Source organism: Anolis carolinensis, chromosome 2, assembly GCF_035594765.1.
Source record: "Anolis carolinensis isolate JA03-04 chromosome 2, rAnoCar3.1.pri, whole genome shotgun sequence".
NCBI classification, from domain to species: Eukaryota; Metazoa; Chordata; class Lepidosauria; order Squamata; family Dactyloidae; genus Anolis; species Anolis carolinensis.
Window position 1 is genome coordinate 19,692,354 of NC_085842.1, and position 23,634 is coordinate 19,715,987.

Sequence of the window (23,634 nt, forward strand, 5' to 3'; positions counted from 1 at the left end):
TCTTTTCAATAGCTAGTCTTCAGGTGCCTCTTCTTTATCTCTTTACAGCTGTCGCTCCGCTCAAAATGTCATTCTATTTTCAGGTAGAAATATTGTGCTGTTGGTTCCTTTCAAGCCATTTGTGAGGACCCTCCAGTCCGATCTCATAAGTTGTCATAACATCCGAAGCATTGGTTGTTTATATTGTTTAAACCAGGCCTGGGCAAAGCTGGGCCCTCGAGGCGTTTTGGGCCTCAACGGCCACCATTCCTCACAGCCTCAGGCGCTTTCCTTTTCCCCCTCAGCCGCTTAAGCGGCTGAGGGGGAAAAGGAAAGGGCCTGAGGCTGTGAGGAATGGTGGCCGTTGAGGCCCAAAACGCCTCGAGGGCCCAGCTTTGCCCAGGCCTAGTGTAGGCTTTTCCAGACTTTAAGAGAGAGAAAGTCAGGAAGGGGGCGGGGCCAAGCAGAGGCGGAAGTGTGACCCCGCCTTCCTCCTGGCTGGACCTCGGTCCCGCCTCTTCCGGCAAGATGTGAGGGAAGTGATTCAACCTTCCTAGAAACGATGTTGTAAGACTTCCGGCGGGGCTGGCTGACGGAGGTGAGTGAGGCCTTCCTTTATTTTTTAGAGTTGGATCCATTGATACATTAATGGCGGCCTAGCCTAACTTGGGCCTCCCTCCAGGGGTTTTGGACTTCAACTCCCACAATTCCTAACAGCCGGTAGGCTGTTAGGAATTGTGGGAGTTGAAGTCCAAAACCCCTGGAGGGAGGCCCAAATTGGCCCAGGCCTGGCTTATAAGTTGTGGTATTGGGCAGTTGTTGCTCACCCTCTTGTTCCTTTTTCTGTTTGCCTTCTTAATAGTAGTGTTGGAATTGTTTCTGAGACTGACCTACTAGCAAGCAATCTGGTCAAATGTAAACTACTCTTACCAGCTGTTAGGATTTCTGGGAGTTGAAGGACAAAAACATCTGGGGATCCCAGGTTGAGAACAACTGACATAGATGAATAATAATAATACTAAGTTTATTTTTATACCCCACCTCCATCTCCCCGAAGGGACCCGGGGCGGCTTACATGAAAGGATAAAAGACATGATAATGATAATACAGTAGAGTCTCACTTATCCAACATAAACGGGCCGGCAGAACGTTGGATAAGTGAATATGTTGGATAATAAGGAAGGATTAAGGAAAAGCCTATTAAACATCAAATTAGGTTATGATTTTACAAATTAAGCACCAAAACATCATGTTATACAAAAAAATTGACAGAAAACGTAGTTCAATACGCAGTAATTACTGTATTTAAGAATTTAGCACCAAAATATCACAATGTTTTGAAAACATTGACTACAAAAATGCGTTGGATAATCCAGAACGTTGGATAAGCAAGTGTTGGATAAGTGACACTCTACTGTAATAATAATAATAATTTATTTTTGTATCCCGCCACCCATAGGGGCCGGGCTGTGGTGCCGGCTGGTTAGCAGCCAGCAGCAATAAATCACTCTGACCAAGGGGTCATGATTTCGAGGCCAGCCCGTGTTGGGGTAAGCACCCCACAAATAAAATAAAAAATAGCCCCTGCTCGTTGTTGACCTAAGCAACCCGAAAGATAGTTGCATCTATCAAGTAGGAAATTTAGGTACCACTTATATGTGGGGAGGCTAATTTACGACACCATAAAAATCATCCAGCTGCCATTGGAATGAGGAAGGGCCGTCACAGTGGATGATGAAGCAGCTGCTCCCCCTGTGGCCGGAATCAAGCATACCCTCAGGAAGCTGGAAGCTGGAAGGTTTAAATTGCCTCTGTGTCTATCTCTGTTCTATGTTATATAGCATTGAATGTTTGCTTTATATGTGTACAGTGTGATCCGCCCTGAGTCTCCTTCGGGGTGAGAAGGGCGGAATATAAATACTGTAAATAAAAAATAAAATAAAATCTCCCCAAAGGGACTCAGGGCGGCTAATATGGGGCCAAGCCCAGGAAAAGATAAGGTATAAACAAGTTAAAATGTAAAAACAAAGCAATAAAATAACAAAACAATTATAATAATCAAAACCGATTCAAACAGCAGTATACAAAATTCAGATAAGACCATAAAACAAGATAAAAAGTTATAAAACAATTTCAGTTTTACCACCAAAGTGATAAAATGGGGCGTCAGGACAAAGTGCATAATAGCAATATTATTTGTTAAAGTGCCGAGACGATAAGATGGAGTGGGACAAGAGATAAAGTGCAGGATAGCAGCATAGTTGTCAAGGGGTCTATGGAGTTTATGATAATCAAGTTTGCAGTTGACACCAAATTAGGAGGGAGATCTAATCCTCTAGAGGACAGGATCAGAATCCAAAAGGACCCTAACAGATTAAAGAGCTGATCAGCCAAAACTATCAAAATGAATTTCAACAAGGATAAATGTACGATATTTCACTTAGACAGAAAAAATGAAATGCAGAGATACAGAATGGTTGATGCCTGGCTCAATAATTGTACCAGTGAAAAAGGTCTTGGAGATCTTGGAGTGGGCAGCCAGTTGAACATGAGCTAACAGTGTGATGCAGCAGCTAAAAAGCCAATGGGATTTTTGGCTGCATCAAAAAGGAGTATAATGTCCAGGAAGTCATGGTGCCTCTCTATTCTACTTTGGTTAAACCTCTTTACCTGGAATCACACTTTGTCTAATTCTGGGCACCACAGTTCAAAAGAGATATTGACAAGAAGGAAGGTGTCCAGAGGAGGGCAACTAAAATTATCTAAGGTCTGGAGACCATGAATCCCTATGAGGAGCATCCTAAAGAGCTGGTGATGTTTAACCTGCAGAAGAGAAGATTGGGAGGAGACATGGTAGCCATGTATAAATATGTGAAAGGATTCCATAAGGAAGAGGGAGCAGGCTTGTTTTCTTCTTTCCTGGAGAATAGGATCTGGAGCCATGAGTTCAATAAGATCATAAGATCATAAGAGCTGTTCAGCAGTGGAACTCCCTGCCTCTGAGTGTGGTGGAGGCTCCTTCCTTGAAGACTTTAAACAGAGGCTGTCAGAGGTACTTCGATAATGCTGCATTGTTCTGCATTGAAGAAAGTTGGACGAGATGGCCCATATGGTCTCTTCCAACTCTATGGTTCCATATGGTTGAGACTGAGGTAAAATACCCTCTTGATTATTTCCATTTGATTGCAGCAACAAAGGCATTCTGTACATCTCCCTTACCAAACATCTTGCTTGCTCCCCCCCCCCCCCCCCCACACACACACACCATTATCTCGACCCCCAGTAATCTTACTTGAGTGTTTGCTTTGCAGGAGCATCAGACAATAATGAAAAATCTTGGAACCCACCTCTGAAGATGGGAAAGCGACATTATGTTGGGCCCAGCCGGGGTAAAGGCCCTCTTCCTGTTCAGGTTAAGCGTAGGAGAACCTTCAGAGGGAAAACTGCACAGAAGATCCCGGGAAAGGATGTGCTCCATTTGGAAAGATTGCGGAGGTCCTTCAGGCAGTTCTGCTACGAGGAGACAGAAGGGCCCAGAAAGGTTTGCAGCCAGCTCCACCACCTCTGTTCCCAGTGGCTGAAGCCAGAGCAGCACACCAAGGCGGAGATGCTGGACCTGGTGGTGCTGGAGCAGTTCCTGGCCATCCTTCCTGCGGAGATGGAGCGCTGGGTGAGGGAGTGCGGGGCACAGACCAGTTGCCAGGCAGTGGCTTTGGCTGAAGGCTTCCTCCTGAGCGAAGCAGAAGAAAAGGAGAATGAGCAGCAGGTGAGTTTTACATCCTGATCATTTAAAAAAGCAGAGCAGATTTATTTTGTCTGTTTTAAAAGTCTTCACTGTTTATCCAAATTTAGTAGAACTCGTTCATGTGGGTGGTTCATTTGGACACTGCCTTCTTATTTATTTTTTAAATGTGTTCTTTCCTGCTTCTTTTGTTGCAGGATGTACTTGTGGAAGATTTGGCCAATGCAACTGCAACAGAGAGTTCTTCCGAGACCAATTCAGCCATGCCAGAGAAAGAGAGAGTCATCACCTCAGTGGGTAAGAATGAAGGGGGCTCTGAGCCTTCCAATAAGATGAACAGGGAATACAGAGTGGCACCTTAGTGCTCAGCTTTGCCACCATCCCGTTCTATTTTCCTTCCCATCAGCTTCTCCTCCTCAGTCCTGGAAGCATCAGTTATCATTCCTCTTTCATTGAGACTCTCCAGTCGTCATTTGGAGTTTTGAGGGCTTAGTTGTATTTTGTTTCTGGGAGACAGCCAGCCATCCATCCATCCTGGCACCTCCATTGCGTCTTCCCTCATAGCTGTAGAGAGCCCCTCCCACTATCAACTGCCATTGAGTGGGGATCAGCCATCCAACCAGATTGGCTATTCTGGGACTGATGCACCAGTGGAAAGAAGACTTATTCATGAGGCTATCTGTGACTATGGAATGTGCTGATGGAGGAGATCCAATTGCGAAATTAGCTGTCCCAACAAGCCTACCCAGTAAACTTTGAACCATGAATTTTTGGATTTGCATTCCTTTGCTGCTGTATTTTGATCTTTTTATCCATTTTGGTGTATGTATTTTATAGTAGTAGGGGCCACAGTGGTGCAGTGGGTTAAACCAGTGAGCTGCAGAACTTTCTGACTAAAAGGTCGGCGATTTGAATCCAGGGAGCAGGGTGAGCTCCTATTGTTAGCCCCAGCTTCTGCTAACCTAGCAGTTCGAAAACATGCAGATGTGAGTAGATCAATAGGTACCGCTCCAGCAGGAGGGTAACAGTGCTCCATGCAGTCATGCCAGCCACATGACCTAGGAGGTGTCTACGGACAACGCTGGCTCTTCGGCTTAGAAATGGAGATGAGCACCAAATGTATATATTTGGTACCTAGATCAAACTTGGAGCAGTACTGAACCCCAAATTTAACTTATGTGCAGGACCGGTCCAACAATGAGGCGAATTAAGCGGTCGCTTCGGGCGCAAAACATACGGGAGCGCAGTCGAGACTGCTTTTTCTGTTGATTTCTTGTAAAACATGACGTTTTGGTGCTTAATTTGTAAAATCTTAATGTAATTTGATGTTTAATAGGCTTTTTCTTAATCCCTCTTATTATCCAACATTTTCGCTTATCCAACGCTTTTATTTTTCAGTGATTGGTTGGGGGGGGGCAAAATTCTGTTCGCCTACAAAAATACCTAGGGCCGGCTCTGCTTATGTGTTAATTGCCTTGGTTTTGTGTTGTGTTTGATGGGTATGGATAGGCTAGTTAGGAATATGGAGGATTGTTTGTAATTTCCTCCTTTCTCCTGTTGTGTTTCTTACAGAAGAAAGAACAAACATGCAGTCGACACATGTTAATCCATCTCCTGATTTTGGTGCTCTTCATGGAGCTTCAGTGGATCAGGTAAGCAGAAAGATCCCTGGAGCTCTCACTATCCCTGACCTCCCTGGAGCAATCTGGTCAGGCTGCTCCAAGATACATTTAATGTTCTGTTGGGCTTGACTCTTTGTGCTCATGAATGTCACGTCTTTCTTCAGGTGGACTGTGATGAGTTGGCTGTGGATTTCACAGAGGAGGAGTTGCCTTTGCTGGACCCAGACCAAAAAGAGCTTCACAGGGAAGCAATGGAAGAAAATTTCAGGCTTGTGATTTCTCTGGGTAATTCTTCTTCCTTGTGATTCATCAAAATGTCCCACTTGTATGAAATTTTGATCCCCTCTCTCTTTCTTTGTACTGTGTTGTGCCGGCAGGACTGTTGACTGAAAGGTTGCTGGTTCAATTCCTGTCTGTCAGCTCTAGCTCCCAATGCGGGGACATAAGAGAAGCCTCCCACAGGATCCGGGTGTCCCTGGGCAACGTCCTTGCAAACAGCCGATTCTCTCACACCAGAAGTGACTTGCAGTTTCTCAAGTCGCTCCTGACACAGAAAAAAGCCTGACAAATACATATCATTTGGACTAAACTCCCATTATTATTCGTCGTTGGCTGTCTTGTATAAAGCTGACAGAAATGTAGAACAAAAATGTCTATGGAAATACACATTCATTAGAAAAGTTTCTGCTCTCTATTGCCCAAAATGATCCCTTACATCCCGAGGTATGAATAAATCCAGATAGTTCCCATCTATATCCTTAAGAGTATAAAAGGAAAGACCTCAAGGGACAAAAAAGCATCAGGTGGAGAAGAGGGGGAAATCAGCCGGAGCCACCATAACTTCTTCAGACTACAAAACTCTGGTTCTGTAAGTAGTTTCTACAGAAAAAAGCTAAAGAAGGGGCTCAGTGGACCTCTTTCCTCTACAGAGGCCATGGAAAGACTCAGGTCCCCTCTCTCAAATGGATGGCAGCTAAGGAATTAACACTCTTGAAGCCAGGATCAATTTCCCTCTGAGGTTCTAAGAGGTTCTAAGCAGTTCTATCTGTGTTGCAGATGGTGATGACGATGATGATGGTGGTGGTGATGGTGGTGATGATCATGATGAGCAATTGGAGAAGGAAGAAGGGGGACCAAGCGAGGACCTGTTCAAAAGAGTCAAATGTGAAGAGAATGAACCAAAAGGAAGAAAATCTGTTTCTGATGGGAAGAGAAAGGATACATCTGCTTCTCAAGGTGGGGTGATCCATGGAATCTCAGTCCTAGAAAGGAAAGAAAGAGATGTGCTTGCCTACTGAGTGGAAGGAGCTTCAGTTGTACACAAAGCATGCTCTTATTCCTTGGCTAGTTTCTGCTTGACTTCCACTAATTACCTTGGTGGTTGTCTTCAGTTACCATAAAGAATGAAAGATTGACATGTCAGAGGGCTGGGGAAATGTCAAAAGGAGACACTCCTCCGCTATGGAGCAAATGAGTTTCAGTGGCTCACTTCTGCAGGAAAGTGGAGTCCAGGCTCTCTCATCCAGTTGCCCAAAGCTATACAAAAACAACTGTCAGTTTTTAATTTCTAATTTTGGAATGAGTCAGTTTTCAGTGTCACATGCATATTTATGGTTGCATTACTATTTTGAAGAGAAGTTAACTGAAAATAGGGGTGAACTATGGGGCTTTGATTCACTCCTGCCTATAGGGAAGGAATCTCCCAAAGTTTGAAAGTACCTTGTCAAGATATCCTTCCGTATAGTGCTTTGACAAGTATTGGTTTTGAGTTCAGACATAATGGGACTCCAATCCCAAGCTGTAGTTTATTTGGGACCTTCAGGATAGCCGATAAGTCCTGGCTGAATATGTTCAGATCCAGAGTGGAATTAAACAGCACTTAATAATAATAATAATAATAATAAAACTTTATTTATACCCAGCCACCATCTCCCCAATGGGGACTCGGGGCGGCTTACATGGGGCCATGCCCGGGAAAAATACAATATAACAAAATAACAAACTTCTCCCTTCTCTTTTTTTCCCCCTGTGCTGTCAGTTACAAATGTATATAATTCAACTCCCATATGCATTCACCATTGGCTATCCTGCATTTAGCTAACAGAAGTGAAGTCCAAAAACATCTCTAGAGCTACATGTATTTGGACACATTGATTAGAAACAGTTTTGTTTTCTGCTATTGCCAAAAAAATTATTTATTTATTTATTTACAGCATTTATATTCCACCCTTCTTACTCCAAAGAGGATTCAGGGTGGATCACAGAACACATATTCGGCAAACATTCAGTGCTGTTATACAGACAGGACAGACAACAGATAGAGAGAGAGAGATATACAGTGTATGTATTTCCCATCTTTGGCATTCTGGAGATTGTGCTCGATTCCAGCCACAGGGCGTGCTGTCACTCCATCCTCCATGTCGAAGAGCCTCTTCACAGACTCCCTCCTTTCTTTTGATCACCGGCATTTTTCTGATATTTCCTTTATGGTCCCAATAAAATACCTCCCTGTTTAAGCAGTACCTAATTTATCTACTCACAGCTGTTTTTGATCTGCTAGGTGGGCAATGAGCTGGACTGAAGGTCAGGTGCTCACCCTGACCCAGCTTCAAACTGCCACCCTTTTGAATGGTAAAATTTATTGCAGCTGGTGATTAACCAGCTGTGCTATTATAGGAGCCAGCCTATGCTCCTATAACAGTGATTCCCAACCTTTTTTTTTTTAACCAGGGCCCACTTTGACCAGGGACCACTCTCCAACATTAGTACTAAAAGGGTTGCAAAACAGTTTTTGGTCAATTTTACAGTTAATTTGGTTATTTGGGGTGCTGATTCAGAAAATTGCATTGGATAGACCACATCAGATCTAGTTTCTGATACAGAACATATGCCATCCAGTAGTCGGCATCTGCTCGCCCACAGAAAACCATATTTAATCTTTAGAGCTGGTGTGGTCTATCCAATGCAATGGTCAGCTCTGCGGAAAGGAGTGGAAATAAAATTAAATAAATAAAAATGAAGGAAGTTTGTGGACCGGATTTTCGTTCTCATGGTCCATTTCTGGGCTGCAACTCACAGGTTGAGAAGCACTGTACTATAACATCCCAAGCTATGAAAAAATCCAGATAGGTCCTGCTTAGAGTATAAAAGGAAAGACTCCAAGACACAAAAATGGATGGGGTGGATGTGAACCAAGCAATTGTGCTAATCCTCTGAGCCCAGGCTCCCTTTCTTTCTGGGGGTCTGACCAGTTCTGTTTGTGCTTTGTAGGTCAAGAAGAGCAATCGGAAGAGAACAGAGAGGAACCAAATAGGGAATTATTAAAAAGTGTTAAATGTAAGCAGGTGAAACTGAAAGAAAGAAGCCCTAATGCACCTGGGAAGAAGAGGAAGAAGACATCAGCTCCTAAGGGTGCGGAGTCCAGTGAAATCCCACCCTCTGAAAAAAATACAAAAAGAAAGGCAAAGAATCGAAATATCCAACTACTGTGTGAAAAATGCTTCAACTGTAAACAAAATCTTGATTCTCATGAGGAAACTGACACAGGAGAAATGTCTTCAAAAGATGGAGAGTGTCGAAGAAGCCCCAGAGTTAGCAAGGGCCGCATTTCCCACCCAGTAAATCAGAAGAGCCCCAAGCCATTTGAATGCTCATATTGTGGAAAGAGCTTTGCTAAGGAGAGGCTGCTGACTTGCCATCAAGCAACTCACACAGGAGAGAAACCCTTTCAGTGCTTGGAGTGTGGAAAGAGTTTCCCTCAGAAGCTGCTCCTTACCTTTCATCAAAAAACTCACTTAGGGAATAAACGGTTCACGTGCTTGGAGTGTGGAAAGAGCTTCCTGTGGAAGTGGAGCCTGAATAGTCACCAAGAGTCCCATAAAGGGAAGAGATCATTTAAATGCTCCGAATGCGGGGAGATCCTCAGTTGGAAGGCACGCCTCCGTCAGCATCAAGTGGAGAAAACCTTCAAGTGCTTGAAGTGTGGAAAGAGCTTCAGGCAGAAGGCACACCTTACTCGTCATCAAGTCATCCATACTGGAAAGAAACCCTTTCAATGCTTGGAGTGTGGAAAGAGCTTTACTTGGAAAGTCAATTTCACTTCTCATCAGAGAGCTCATACAAGAGAGAAATCTTGTAAATGCTCGGGATGTGGAAAAAACTTCAAGCAGAAGGCACGCCTCGCTCGTCATCAAGTAACCCACACAAAGGAGAAACCATTCCAGTGTTTGGAGTGTGGGAAGAACTTCAGCTGGAAGACAGACCTCACCCGTCATAAAAAGCTTCACAAAGGCGAGAGGCCATATACCTGCCTGGAATGCGGAAAGAGCTTCAACCAGAAGACACACCTGACCTGTCATCAAAGTGTTCACACAGGACTGAAACCATTTCAGTGCTTGGAGTGTGGAAAGAAATTCAGTCAGAAGACACACCTCATTCGCCATGAAAGAGCCCACACAGGAGAGAGACCATATGAATGCCCAGAGTGTGGAAAGGGCTTCACTCGGAAGGATGTCCTCAGTTGTCATCAAAAAATTCACACAGGAGGAACTCGTTAAATCAGGGCTTTCCAAACATGCATGGCCGAAGGGTTGGATTCGAGAGCCCCGGGGGAGTCTCTTCCAACTCTGAAAAAAATCCTTCTGGAACATTTTAAATGGCAGATTACTGACATTTTAAAATTTCAATTGAGTTTAGTTTTTTAGAATCAAAATGCGAAGAGAGGTGTTTCTGAAACTGAAAAGATAACTGAAGCAAAATCAGCATTTGTAAGGCTTGCTAATGAAGTACAGCTGAAGCCTTTGCAGCAGAGTCCACTGTAAATAATGATACTACTAATAATATAATACTGCCTCCCTTCAAGGCTTGAGGCAGGGTACAACACTGTTAAAATATATAGATAGAAACATAAGACCATTAAAACACATACCATATATACTCGAAGATAACGACACTCCATGCAGTCATGCCGCTGGCCACATGATCTTGGAGGTGTCTACAGACAATGTCGGCTCTTTGGCTTAGAAATGGAGATGAGCACCAACCTCCAGAGTTGGATACGACTAGACTTAATGTCAGAGGAAAACCTTTACCTTTTAATACATAGCAATTAATCTTATAAAAGCATTTCCCCCTGAAATATTTGTTAATCTTTCCTACAGATATATAGGCATTTTCCTCTGCAAGCCTTTGCAATCCCTATGTACCTATATATCTGTATCTATCTATATACATTAATTTTATATATGAATTTTCCATATTTGCAGGTCTTTGCAAATCCGATATACATATAGATATCTAGAGATGTCCATGTATATCTGTATCTATATGTATGTATTGTTTTTATATATGAATTTTCCCATCACATGTTTGCAAGTCTGAAAATCCTATATATAGATATATTGATAAACATATAGAGGTACCCATATATCTGTATATGTGTATATATAAATAATTTTATATATGAATTTTCCCCTCACATGTTTGCAAGTTTTTGCAAATCCTATATAGATGTGGAAAACACAAGATTGGCCATCAGATTGGAAAAAATCAATTTATATGCCCATACCAAAAAAGGGAAATGCTAAAGAATGCTCAAACTTCCGTACAGTGGCACTTATTTCCCATGCCAGTAAGATAATGCTCACGATCCTGCAAGGCAGACTCCAGCAATACATGGAGTGAGAGTTGCCAGATGTCCAAGCTGGGTTCAGAAAAGGCAGAGGAACCAGAGACCAAATTGCCAATATCTGCTGGATAATGGAGGAAGCCAGGGAGTTTCAGAAAAACATCTACTTCTGCTTTATTGACTATTCTAAAGCCTTCGACTGTGTGGATCATAATAAACTATGGCATGTTCTTGGTGGTATGGGGATACCAAGTCACCTTGTCTGTCTCCTGAGGAATCTGTATAAAGACCAAGCAGCCACAGTTAAGAATAGATCACGGAACAACAGACTGGTTCAAGATTGGGAAACGAGTGCGGCAGGGCTGCATACTTTTCACCCTCCCTATTCTACTTGTACGCAGAACACATCATGCGACATGCGGGGCTCGATGAATCCAAGGCTGCAGTTAAAATTGCTGGAAGAAACATTAACAACCTTAGATATGCAGATGATACCACTCTGATGGCCGAAAGTGAGGAGGAGCTGAGAAGCCTTATCACCAAGGTGAAAGAAGGAAGTGCAAAAGCTGGGTTGCAGTTAAACGTCAAGAAAACCAACTACACCTATTGGCAACTACACCTATTGATAACTGGCAAATAGAGGGAGAAAACGTGGAGGCAGTGACAGACTTTATATTTCTAGGTGCGAAGATTTCTGCAGATGCAGACTGTAGCCAGGAAATCAGAAGACGTTTACTTCTTGGGAGGAGAGTAATGGCCAACCTTGACAAAATAGTGAAGAGCAGAGACATCACACTGGCAACGAAGGTCCACATAGTGAAAGCAATGGTATTCCCCATAGCAACCTATGGATGCGAGAGCTGGACCATAAGGAAGGCTGAGTGAAGGAAGAGAGACGCTTTTGAACTCTGGTGCTGGAGGAAAATCCTGAGAGTGCCTTGGACCGCAAGAAGATCCAACCAGTCCATCCTCCAGGAAATAATCCCCGGCTGCTCACTGGAGGGAAGGATATTAAAGGCAAAGATGAAGTCATTTGGCCACATCATGAGGAGACAGGAAAGCTTGGAAAAGATCACGATGCTGGGGAAAATGGAAGGAAAAAGGAAGAGAGGCCAACCAAGGGCGAGATGGATGGACGGTATCCTTGAAGTGAGTGGCTTGACCTTGAAGGAACTGGGGACGGTGACAGCCAACAGGGAGCTCTGGCGTGGACTGGTCCATGAGGTCACGAAGAGTCGGAGATGACAAAACGACTGAGCAGAAGCATATAGATATAATTATATGTAGAGAGATGTCTAGATAGATATATATGAATATAGACTCAATTAATGTAAATTTATTTTAATGTAATTTTATTGGTATCTATTTTTATTTTGAAATTTACCAGTAGCTGCAGCATTTCCCACCCTTTGCTTGTACTCGAGTCAATATGTTTTCCCAGTTTTTTGTGGTAAAATTAAGTGCCTCGGCTCATATTCAGGTCAGTTTATACTCGAGTATATACGGTATTCTGAAAGACCTGCATAAGATTAAAATACCTTCAAATCATTTATACTAATAAAATGCAGGTTTAAATTCCGAAGTTAAGATCAATTGATTAGATCTGCCAGAAGAGAGGTCTTTAAAAGTGTTTTAAATTCTGAAAAGTTGTTTGATATTATTATTATTATGAAATGTATATGCGTGGGTGTAAATATATAAGAAGAAAATTCTTAAGAGCAAACCCAGAGTATTGGCTTATTTTAACAGTTTTTAAGGGTTTTTAATGGATTTTAACTATCTGGTTTATTATTTTGTTTTTTTAGTATTTCTGTGTTGTGGATTTTAAATTGTAATGTTTTTTAATGTGAGCTGCTCAGTGTCTCAAGAGAAAAAAGCAAGATAATGTACTGTATGTAGATACATGCATATAAATACACCCAGTTTACTGGGGACCAAAACAACACTGGGCAAGCGAGTAATAAGGTAATAACAGAGGAGGAAGGCATGAAATGCAGGGGGAGAAAGAGTGTCCGTCAGAATGCCTCTGGGCATGTGCAGATCGCCCCTTCCCTTCCCCTGGAAATTAGGCAGTGGTTCCAAAAAGGCTCCCCTTCCCCACCTTTTCTCCCAGTTGTGAGCCAGAGGGCACTGTATAAATAAATAAGCTGTGAGCCAGATAGTTGATACTGTATAAATAAATAAACAATGATCCTATTTGGTCAGGCTTCTGGGGAAGGGGCCAGAAATCAATTGTGGGAATTGAAGTCCAAAGTTTGCTGAAGTTTGCTCGTGCTTGTCTTAGGGCCCTTCCACATAGCCAATATAACCCAGGATATCAAGGCAGAATATACAGCAGTGTGGACTCAGATAGCCCAGGTCAAAGCAGATATTGTGGGATTTTATTCAGCTGTGTGAGCCTTAGAGTGTGGGAAAGGCTTCAGGTAGGAGGCATACCTGATTTGCTAGAAAGGGTACTCTCCCAAGGGGATCCATGGCTCGAAGTATAGAAGCCAATTGGGAGCTGACTTGGAGAATGCAAAGCAAGTTAGCAAGTTGAGAAGTAAACAAAGGTGGATCATTGTGAGGTTGCTGTGGATTCTATAATAGATTAGCAGTCATTCATAAAGAAGGGATAGAAGCCTAAGGAATAACTTCTACAACTCTGCCATTTGGGGCAAAAGGAAGTGTCATTCCAGTCTCCTTTGGAGTCATTGGAAGGAGAGGGCTATTGCAGTTCTTGGGGGTATCACACTTGATGCAACATTTTACAGTCTTATGTTGTCAGTAAAAACAGGGAGATAGACCAACCTTCAGGGGTTGGTTAGTGTCCCATAAGTCCCACCAGTCGTCCTGAGAATCAGATGCAGCTCACATGGTTCCCTTTACGACGATCCTGATATAGAATAAACATAAAAACATACTGATGCTCACTTGGTGATATATAATTTGTTCACATCAAGATTAATACTATATATGTTTATTTTTATTTTCCTTCTAACATATTCAACCTGGAATTGTTTAGTGTGTGCAAAGATAATGCCGTTAAAGGTTGAGATATATATATATATATATATATATAGAGAGAGAGAGAGAGAGAGAGAGAGCAGAAATATATTCTTTCAACATTATTGGAATTGTTGTGTTGTTTGCCTTCAAGTCTGAATTCTTTAAAATAACTAATTCCTTATCTCTTTACAACCGTAGCTCCCCTCACTATTTTATTTATTTATTTCAAACATTTATATCCCGCCCTTCTCACCCGAAAGGACTCAGGGCGGCGTACAAAATTGGCAACAATTCAATGCCTACACATAATTAAAACAGCAATGAAAATCCAATAAAACAATTAAAACAATATAAAAATATAAAACCTATGATTAAAAATCCATTTCTCCAAAATCCTCGTGCTGTAGCCGTAAATCAGTCCGGGTAGTCTTTATCATTTAATCTTCGAAATCCTGGGCACATAGCCATGTTTTCAGGGCTTTTCTAAAACTCAAAAGGGTTGGGGCTTGCCGTATTTCTCTGGGGAGGGTGTTCCACAGCCGGGGAGCCACCACCGAGAAGGCCCTGTCCCTCGTCCCCACCAGCCGCTACCATTTTTGTCTGGAATTTGTCTTGTTGGTTGACTCCAAGTCATTTTGCACTTACAGCAACCCCATTATGTATATACCACAGGGGGTTTCCTGGCAAGATTTGCTCAGAGGGGGTTTGCTTTCTCCTTCCTTTGAGGGGAACGTCAGCAGGGTGAGCATTACACTACCGGTATCCCTGTTTTCCAGACTGTTATACACACTGAATGTGATTCAGCTCCCCGTTAGGTTATCTGGTCAGGTTTAGATGGTCTTTACAGACCATAGGTACCCAAGCACCCCATCCACTTTCCCTTGCCTGCTGAGAGAGCCTGAGCCCATGGTGGGCCACTATCATCCCTCAGCCAAGTTCCAGTGAAGCATGCTCAGTCACCCTCTCATCTTTGAGATCATAGATACATACTTTATTTTTCACTGACCTGGCAGGTAAGAGCAAGGTGATGTTTTGTGGGTGGTTTGGCTCACTCTCCAAGTTCCCAAGATTGCAGAGTGACTGGAATGTGAGATAGCTATTGAACACCTTCTTTGATAAGGGGATGTGACTCTGCCAATACTACATCTCCCCCCACCCTGTACAACCCATATTGCCACCCCAATTTCTATAAACATTTAAAAACAGACAAACAAGGAGGACTATAACAATGCAAATGGATGTGGTTCCCGGTCAAATAGGTCCATTAGTAGAACCCTACTCGCACTTCTGTGATGCCTCATAGCCACCGTGGGGGTTGTCCAGTCTTTCGGATGGTGCTTCCACTGCTCACAGGCATGTCAGTCCCATAACATGAGGCTGATAGGACATATGGTTTTGCTTTATCCATGGTTTTGCTCATTCAGATGAAATGACAGTTTTGTAACAAAAAAAGGCCCTTGGCATCATTCACTGTTCAATGTCTTTAGATTATGTGCTGTTGGTCATAATGCTGCATTGGATTTAATCAGATAGATGAGACATGATTAAAAGAAACCAAGTATTGACTTACTGGGGCCGGGCTGTGGCGCAGGCTGGTGAGCAGCCTGCTGCAATAAATCACTCTGACCATGAGGTCATGAGTTTGAAGCCAGCCCGTGGCGGGGTGAGCACCCGTCAATTTAAAAAAAAAAATAGCCCCTGCTCGTTGCTGACCTAGCAACCCAAAAGATAGTTGCATCTATCAAGTAGGAAATAAGGTACCACTTATAAAGTGGGGAGGCAAATTAATTTATGACATTGGAATGGGGAAGTGCCGTCACAGTGGATGATGAAGCAGCTGCTCCCCCATGGCCAGAATTGAACATCCCCTCAGGAGAAGGTTAAATTGCCTCTGCATCTGTCTCGGTTCTATGTGTATATGGGCATTGAATGTTTGCCCTATATGTATGTAATGTGATCTGCCCCGAGTCCCCTTCGGGGTGAGAAGGGCGGAATATAAATACTGTAAATAAATAAATATGGCAGTGTACAGTTAAAAATAGAGTAAAAATACATTTGCCTACCAGTTGCAGTAAAAATAAAGAGTGCTCTCTGTGCATTATCAAGCAGAATTATTGGGTCTTGCGCTTGCACCATCCCCAAAGGAGCTACCTATGCAATTCTTTTTAGTGATTCCCAAACCCTAGTTCTCCAGGACTGCAACTCCCAGAAGTCTTGTTACTTTAGCCAACTCTGGAAGCTGAAGCCCGAAACAGCTGGAAGACCAGCATTAGGGGAAAAGTGCTTTATAGCCTTGTGGAAGAAGTGGAGCAAGTGTGAACTGTCCTGATGATCCGGCACCTGGAGGCTTGGTCCTCTATTTGCAAGGTCCTCTATTTGCCATCTTTCTCAGGGAACAGGTAGCAACTCTCCCAAGGAAATGGCAGCTGATATAGAAATGCTGCATCTTTGTAGTATACTCCTGATAACCCTTTGTTGAGGCAGAGGAGCAGGTGAAAGCTGTTACGATTATCCAGTACCTGGTCCTATCGATTTACAGATATCAGAAATATAACGCTTAGGTTTATATGTACATGGGCAACACATGCTTTCTCAAATGTCATAGATCAAGCAGAGCCTTCCTGGGATTGTACCATCTGAGCAAATGGAAGGCATGATATTTCTGGAGCCAGTTTATGTTTATACGGTAGAGGTTTTCATCGACCAGTTTCCCTAATATATTTGAATGAATGCCATGTAAACATAAACTGGTTTAAGAAGTATGTCCTCATTTCACTCAGGTGGCAAAAATCCAGAGAAGGCTCTACGAGATCTATAATGACATTTTATGGTTGAGGGGGAAAAGGAAGGGGCCTGAGGCTGTTAGGAATAGTGGGAGTTGAAGTCCAAAACACCTGGAGGGCCCAAGTTGGCCCATGCCTGATATAGAACATAGATGCAAACAGCTCCTGGCATAGAAGCAACTTAATTTAGGATCATTCTGGGATCAGATGTTAGTTTTCATCTCTGAGACAACTAGTCAATCCATGGATTTCCATGTATCTGCTGTTACTGTTTTCTTCATTCTGTGATAACAATGCAAAATTAAGACTTTTGGAGATCTAGGCAGGGAGGCAATTGGCTGGAGCAGTCATTCAATGACAATTACAATCTGGAACCTGGCCTTAAGTGAGACACTAACTTGCCAAAAGAGAGAGAAAACAAACAGAGACAGTAATAATAGCAATTTTATTAAGATATTGCATCAACTCATGATCTTTGCTAATAAAGACGGCTAATAAAGACTCATCCATCACTGTTAGAGATGTTTTGGATTAACTTGGTTTAACTTCATACAATTATGGACCTTGTAACAACCAATATCGATTTTTTTGTCCATTAATGGAACTGATACAAATCAATCTCAATAAGAATGGTGCAGTTATGTATGTGCCCTCCCTCCCTCCTTTATTCCTTTCCCTTCCTCTTGTGATTTAATTGCTAGTGAAGACTGTAAAATTCTTTGCACATTTTATAAACCCTTCTGTACAATTTATAACATTCAATTTTTAAAAGTCTGAGTGGAAGATTTGGGAAGTGATTGGGAAAGAGGAGGACAGATGTGACAACTTTCCTTCAGCAGAGCTTACAACAATTGACCCCAATCAAATCACATACAATCTAGCCTTAGGAGCCCCAGGTGGCACAGTGGGTTAAACCCTTGTGCTGGCAGGACTGCTGACTTGGAGACTGGGTTGCTGACCCGAAGGTTGCCTTTTCAAATCCAACCCGGGGAGAGCACGGATGAGCTCCCTCTATCAGCTCCAGCTCCATGCAGGGATATGGGAGAAGTCTCTTACAAGGATGGTAAATATATCTAAACATCCGAGCGTCCCCTAGGCAACATCCTTGTAGACAGGCAATTCTCTCACACCAGAAGCCACTTGCTATTTCTCAAGTCGCTCCTGACACACACAAAAATCTAGCCTTGAAAAAGGGTGATTGTGGTGAGCCTGCAGCTCTTTAGAATCCATATCTCAGGCAATTGGACTACAATTCCCACAAAATCCCAAAACTATGCTAACAGTTCATTCTCTGGAAACTGTAATAGGCAAAACAAGAAAGCTTGGCTTGCAAAGACTGCATGAGATGTGCATCCAGTAGGTCTACTTATAGGGGGAAGAATCCAAACCACAAAACAACACTTTTCTTAACTGCCACGTTTTTCATCCTCATACTTCTTGGCTAGCACAGTTATGGTATACACATACCAGGTACATCTTCCTTGCAAACTTGTATATCCTCATTTGGCATTGCAGATGTTTTATTCCCTTCTTGACACTACATTGTCCAAACCCCCACTCCCCTAAGTTTAATGGATAACCTCTAAAGTCCCTTCCTTTGATCAGCTAGTCTGTGTTTCTTGGGGAGCAGACCAGACTGGCCAAGCACCATACAAGACTCAGAATCAATCACCACAAGGTCAATTGAAGATGAAGTATTTCAACTCTGTAACACAATGGAATACGGTTTTTGTTCCTGGGTTATAAATGTCATTTCCTAATTAGTTCTATCATAAAAACATGGAAAAGATTAAAATGTAAAAACTTTGTTTTTGCAGGAGGGACATTCTGCAGCACATTTTGCTATAGTTTTTCAATTAATAGCTCACAGAGTCACTCTCATAGAATCTCAACCAATTCAACATGGTTTGTGGCAGCCACAAAAACAAAGTTCCTGGAGTATAACAACTACTTTCAAAGTAAGGGCCACTCAACTTATTATATAATAACTACTTTTAAAGTAAGGGCCACTCAAACAGGAAATAACACTTTCAAACCAGGAACAGATTTTTTTTCAAATTTTGTTACATAGTACAGTCCATCAAACCTGGCTGTCCTTCCTTGTTTGCTCAAGGCATAAATGTAATTCCTCTGAATTGTGAAGGGGAAAGGCTCTTTGTACCTTTAACTGCTCTCCTCAAGTTGCCATGATCCTTCCCTTTAGATGCCCAAACTATATTTCTAATCAACTGAAACTACCTGCATCATCATGAGAAATTTAGGGAATAAAGGAACATTTCACTGGGCAGCGCAGCTCCTATTTGGCAGCCCCCTGGTCCCTCTGCCTGCGTTGATCTGCTTGGCAGGCATCCTATAATACTGTTACCCGAAGAATGGGAAAATTTGCCCCTTGGTTTCAGCCACTTTCTACACACCCATTTTTGTTGTTGAGAAAGACCTATTTGCAAAAAAGGGGTAGAATGGAAACCAGGGCACTAAAGTCCAGAGCCCCAGAGCCAAATGTTTTGACTTCAGGTAGGTTTGCTGTTTTGTATCCACATCTGTACACAAACACACACACACACATGTGGAAACTATGAGTCCCAAAAGAGTTTCAAAAATATTTGCAATTATCTTTTCCATGTCAACTGCCAAACTGAAAAGCTGGGGGGAAATGAACCTTCTGTGATACTGCTTCTAAGCCACTGGGAGTCAGAAAGCCCTATTGATCTAGACAAGTGGTTCTCAACTTGTGGATTCCTAAGTGTTTTGGCCTACAACTCCCAGAAACCCCAGCCAGTTTACCAGCTGTTAGGATTTCTGGGAGTTGAAAGCCAAAACACCTAGGGACCTACAGGTTGAGTCCCACTGATCTAGTAACAATAAACTAACAACAGCCTGGAGGTAATTTCACAAAATTTCCTCCAGGAACAATACTATTTTGCCGTTGAGGAAGATGTATCAAACCGTTCCAAATTGCCTGATAATCACCCTCCATTTGCAGAGGCAAAAAACCCCAACCAACCAACCAACCAACCAACCAAAAAACAACAAAACAATGTTTCAGAGCTACTTGTTTCTCCCAGAAAGATGAGTATATTTCTGGACATCTCTGTGACACCAAATCTTTCTCCTCACACTCTTCCCACCCATAATGTGACTAATGCAAGAGTCTTAAATCTTAAACACACAGCTATCAGGTTAGATAAGATTACTTGTGCTCATACCTTACACAAAAGAAATCAAAATCACTACTTAAAAGGTAAGTGATAAATATGTAAATACTTCTGTAAATCTGCATGTGAGATTTTTTCTGTTTGCATATCACACACACTGCCTACCATAAACTGATAATGAAATTGTACTTACTCAAAGACAAAAGTCTCTCTAAATAACAATTGTATACAAAACATTTCATTTTACAAGACTTCACCAAAACGAGCATTTGACCTTTAGGAGCGGATTCAAATTCAGACTTTCCCATTCCATCCCACATTGCCAAACTGTCTTTTGTATAGCTGTTACCTAGAAATCATTGGTACTCACATTTATCTTTCTTTGTCTTCCCGTTCACAGATTTATTACTCCTTTGAATCTCCAAATTCATGATTTTGTGTCTAGCCAATTCAGTTACTCAACTTGAAATGTCCACAACACCTTCTTATATTGTCAGGAAAGAAGTTGATTAGTAATTTCTTTGAATGCTTAAAAACAAATCCAATAAACTCAAAATTATTACTTTCGAATTCATGTTACCTGCTATATGCCACTGAGTTATTTCTGACTTAGGGTGACCCTATCATGGGGTTTTCTTGGCAAGATTTCTTCAGAACGGGTTTGCCATTGCCTTCCTCTGAAGCTGAGAGAATGTGACTTGCCCAAAATCACCCAGTGGCTTTCCATGGCCAAGCAGATTTAATCCTGATCTTGAGGAAACCTAGTCCAACACTAAAATCCCAACTACCACTCTGGCTCAAGTTACGCTTTGTTTCTGGTTAAAAATCAGTTTGACATCTAAGCCTTCATGAGGGGTATCCTCTACAAAGGCCCCCCTTTTTGTTATCTACTACTATGTGTTTTTAATGTAAAATATGATATTCTCTCTTAAAAATAGCTGTTTCCATACTCAATGCATTCAAAAGTGTGATTCCTTTGGGGCGATAAAATTACGACAAAATTTCCTCATGCCAAGCATTTGTCAGGTCACCCCATATCAATATTCCATAAATGAAAATCCATCTCTCACTGAAGCTCAATTTTTCAGTACAAGTACTTATCCACTCTTCTTTCTGCCTGGGTTCTTTGATGTCAAAAAAGAGGATGTAATATATTTACATTGTTGCTTCTCTCACTGATAACAGCATATTTGATTTGCACTATGAGTGAATTTCCGCGAATGTCATAAGATGCGTGCAATGATTGGCGGACTTTCCACGTTCATGTGTACAAACTCTTTCGTGTCAAATATGGCATCATCCCCAACTGTCACTATTTCCACATCTGAGACATTCCAGTGGTTTGTCGCGGCTTGATGAGCAGTGAGGCTTTTCCTCCAACTGAAACTCTTTCCGCACTCGGAGCACTGAAAGGGTTTCTCCCCCGTGTGGATGATCTGGTGGCGAGTGAGATCGATCTTCTGACTAAAGCTCTTCCCACACTCGGAGCATTTAAATGGCTTCTCCCCCGTGTGAACAGCCTGATGGCGAACAAGGAGTGACTTCTGACCAAAGCTCTTGTCACATTCGGAGCATTTAAACGGTTTCTCTCCCCTGTGCATTTTCAAATGGTAGGTGAGCTTTGTCTTCTGGCTGAAGCGTTTTCCACACTCCAAGCAATGGAACGGCTTCTCCCCAGTGTGAGTGGCTTCGTGATGAACGAGGAGGGACTTCTGGCTGAAGCACCGTCCGCACTCCAAGCATTCAAACGGCTTCTCTCCCGTGTGCGTTCTCTGGTGGCAAGTGAGGTGCGTCTTCCGGCTGAAGCTCTTCCCACACTCCATGCATTTGAACAGCTTTTCCCCCGTGTGAGTTGCCTGATGGCCAAGGAGGTTGGTCTTCTGGCTGAAGCTCTTTCCACACTCCAGGCATTGGAATGGTTTCTCCCCGGTATGAATGGCTTGGTGGCAAGTGAGGTTGGTCTTCCGGCTGAAGCTCTTCCCACACTCCAAGCATTTGAAAAGCTTTTCCCCTGTGTGAGTTGTTTTATGACCAATAAGGTTTGCCTTCTGGCTGAAGCTTTTCCCACACTCCAAGCATTTAAACGGTTTCTCCCCGGTATGAATTCTCTGATGACAAGTGAGGTCTGCCTTCTGGCTGAAGCTTTTCCCACACTCCAAACATTTGTATGGTCTCACCCCGGTGTGAACTGCTTGATGACGAGTCAGATCCGCCTTCTGGCCAAAGCTCTTCCCACACTCCAAACAACCAAATGGTTTCTCTCCTGTGTGAATAGTTTGATGGCGAGTGAGGATTGACCTCTGAGTGAAGCTTTTCCCACACTCCAAGCACGGGAAGGGTTTCTCCCCTGTGTGAACCGCTTGGTGAGAAGTGAGCTGGGCCTTCTCACTGAAGCTCTTTCCGCACTCCAGGCACTTGAAGGATACCGGGTCCATCGGCATCGTCTGATGGGAAATCAAGCCCTTCCAAACACTGGCAATTTCTCCGTAGTCACCGCCTTTGAATAACATCTCCCCTTCACTGCTTTCTTTACGACAATGAAGGCTTGTTTTACAACTGATGCTTCTCCCACATGGAAGATAAATACATTCCTTTTCATCTCCTGTTTTGTCTTTGACTGAAATTCCACTGCTTTCCGCACCCTGTGCCAATGCTTTGTCCCCACTCTTCTCGTTTCTTCCATTCTCCTCCGTCTGTTTGTACGTGGCTCTTTCAGAGAGCAGCCTGCATGTCTCCCCTTCATTTTCACTCAATCTTCCATCACCAGCTGGAAGGAAAGGAGAGAAAGAACAGATCAGAGCACAAAAGACACACAAAGACAAATTTATTCATGTCCTTTGTTCACATTCAGCATTTATTTCTTCTCAGGCCCTACTTCTACTTTTTCCCTGAAAGTGAGCTGAACTAAGTTTATATCAGAGGCTGCTGTGGTTTTAGTCATGAATAGTTTTTTAAATCGGTTTTAAGGGCTTGAACTATTTATTTTTAATACTATACCATTAATATTTAATCCTATTTCAATATTTGTATATTTTTGGGCTTATTTAACTGTATGGTATTGGTTTTACTGTACACCAGGTTGAGTCCCTTTTTTGAAAGGAAAAAGTGAGATATAAATAATAATACTTGTTATTTTACTTGTTATCAAGCAGGGCCATGGTGACGCAATGGGTTAAACCCTTGTGCTGCTGAACTGCTAACCTGAAGGTTGGCAGTTCAAATTCGCGGTAGGGGTGAGCTCCCACTGTTAGCCCTAGCTCCAGTTAAAAAACATGCAAATGTAAGTAGATGTATATCACAAAGTACCGCTTTGGCGGGAAAAGGCAAAAAAATGCTCCAAGACGTCATGCTGGTCACACAACCAGGAGCTGTTTGTGGACAACGCAGGCTCCTCAACTTGGAAATGGAGAAGAGCACCTCCTCCAGAGCCAGAGATGAGCACCGCCTCCAGAGCCGGAAATGAAAGGAGAAGCCTTTGCCTTTGTCTGTGTATGTGTCTAATTGTGTTTCATTGCAGCAAGGCATTGAATGACTGGGGGAATCCTTTGTTGGGAGATGTTACTGAAACTGGACAATTTCAACAGAAAGGAGAAAACCATGAAAATGAACAAAATCTGGCTACTAGTATTAATAAAAACCTCTAAAATCAGGCCAGTAAATAAAGAACAACACTCAGAAGACAGGGAAATTCCAAGCAGAAAACAATCAGGGCCAGCTAACACCTTCCAACACAAGATTA

General features: G+C 42.6%; 2 protein-coding genes across 2 annotated transcripts in view; one reads left to right on the forward strand and one right to left on the reverse strand.

Moving 5' to 3' along the window:
* Positions 1-476: 476 nt before the first annotated feature.
* LOC100559954 (zinc finger protein 708) lies at positions 477-19,759 on the forward strand. The gene is made up of 7 exons (XM_062973376.1): positions 477-577; positions 3,291-3,745; positions 3,919-4,018; positions 5,294-5,373; positions 5,508-5,628; positions 6,400-6,579; positions 8,614-19,759. Exons 2-7 carry the CDS (start codon positions 3,335-3,337, stop codon positions 9,897-9,899), a joined length of 2,178 nt encoding a protein of 725 aa, XP_062829446.1. The 5' UTR covers positions 477-577; positions 3,291-3,334; the 3' UTR covers positions 9,900-19,759.
* The window catches only part of LOC100559755 (zinc finger protein with KRAB and SCAN domains 7), a 53,101-nt gene continuing 46,633 nt past the window's right edge, over positions 17,167-23,634 (reverse strand). The window contains exon 10 of the mRNA XM_062969292.1: positions 17,167-22,662. Coding sequence (XP_062825362.1) covers positions 21,119-22,662 — 1,544 coding nt within the window. The 3' untranslated portion in view covers positions 17,167-21,118. The remainder of the gene's footprint in view (positions 22,663-23,634) is intronic.

Bases quoted from the DNA above. Each gene is read 5' to 3' on its own strand.
- LOC100559954 (XM_062973376.1), top strand. From the start codon at position 3,335: ATGGGAAAGCGACATTATGTTGGGCCCAGCCGGGGTAAAGGCCCTCTT. The intron at 5,374-5,507 runs GTAAGCAGAAAG...GTCTTTCTTCAG, and splicing joins ATGGAGCTTCAGTGGATCAG to GTGGACTGTGATGAGTTGGC. The intron at 5,629-6,399 runs GTAATTCTTCTT...TCTGTGTTGCAG, and splicing joins CAGGCTTGTGATTTCTCTGG to ATGGTGATGACGATGATGAT.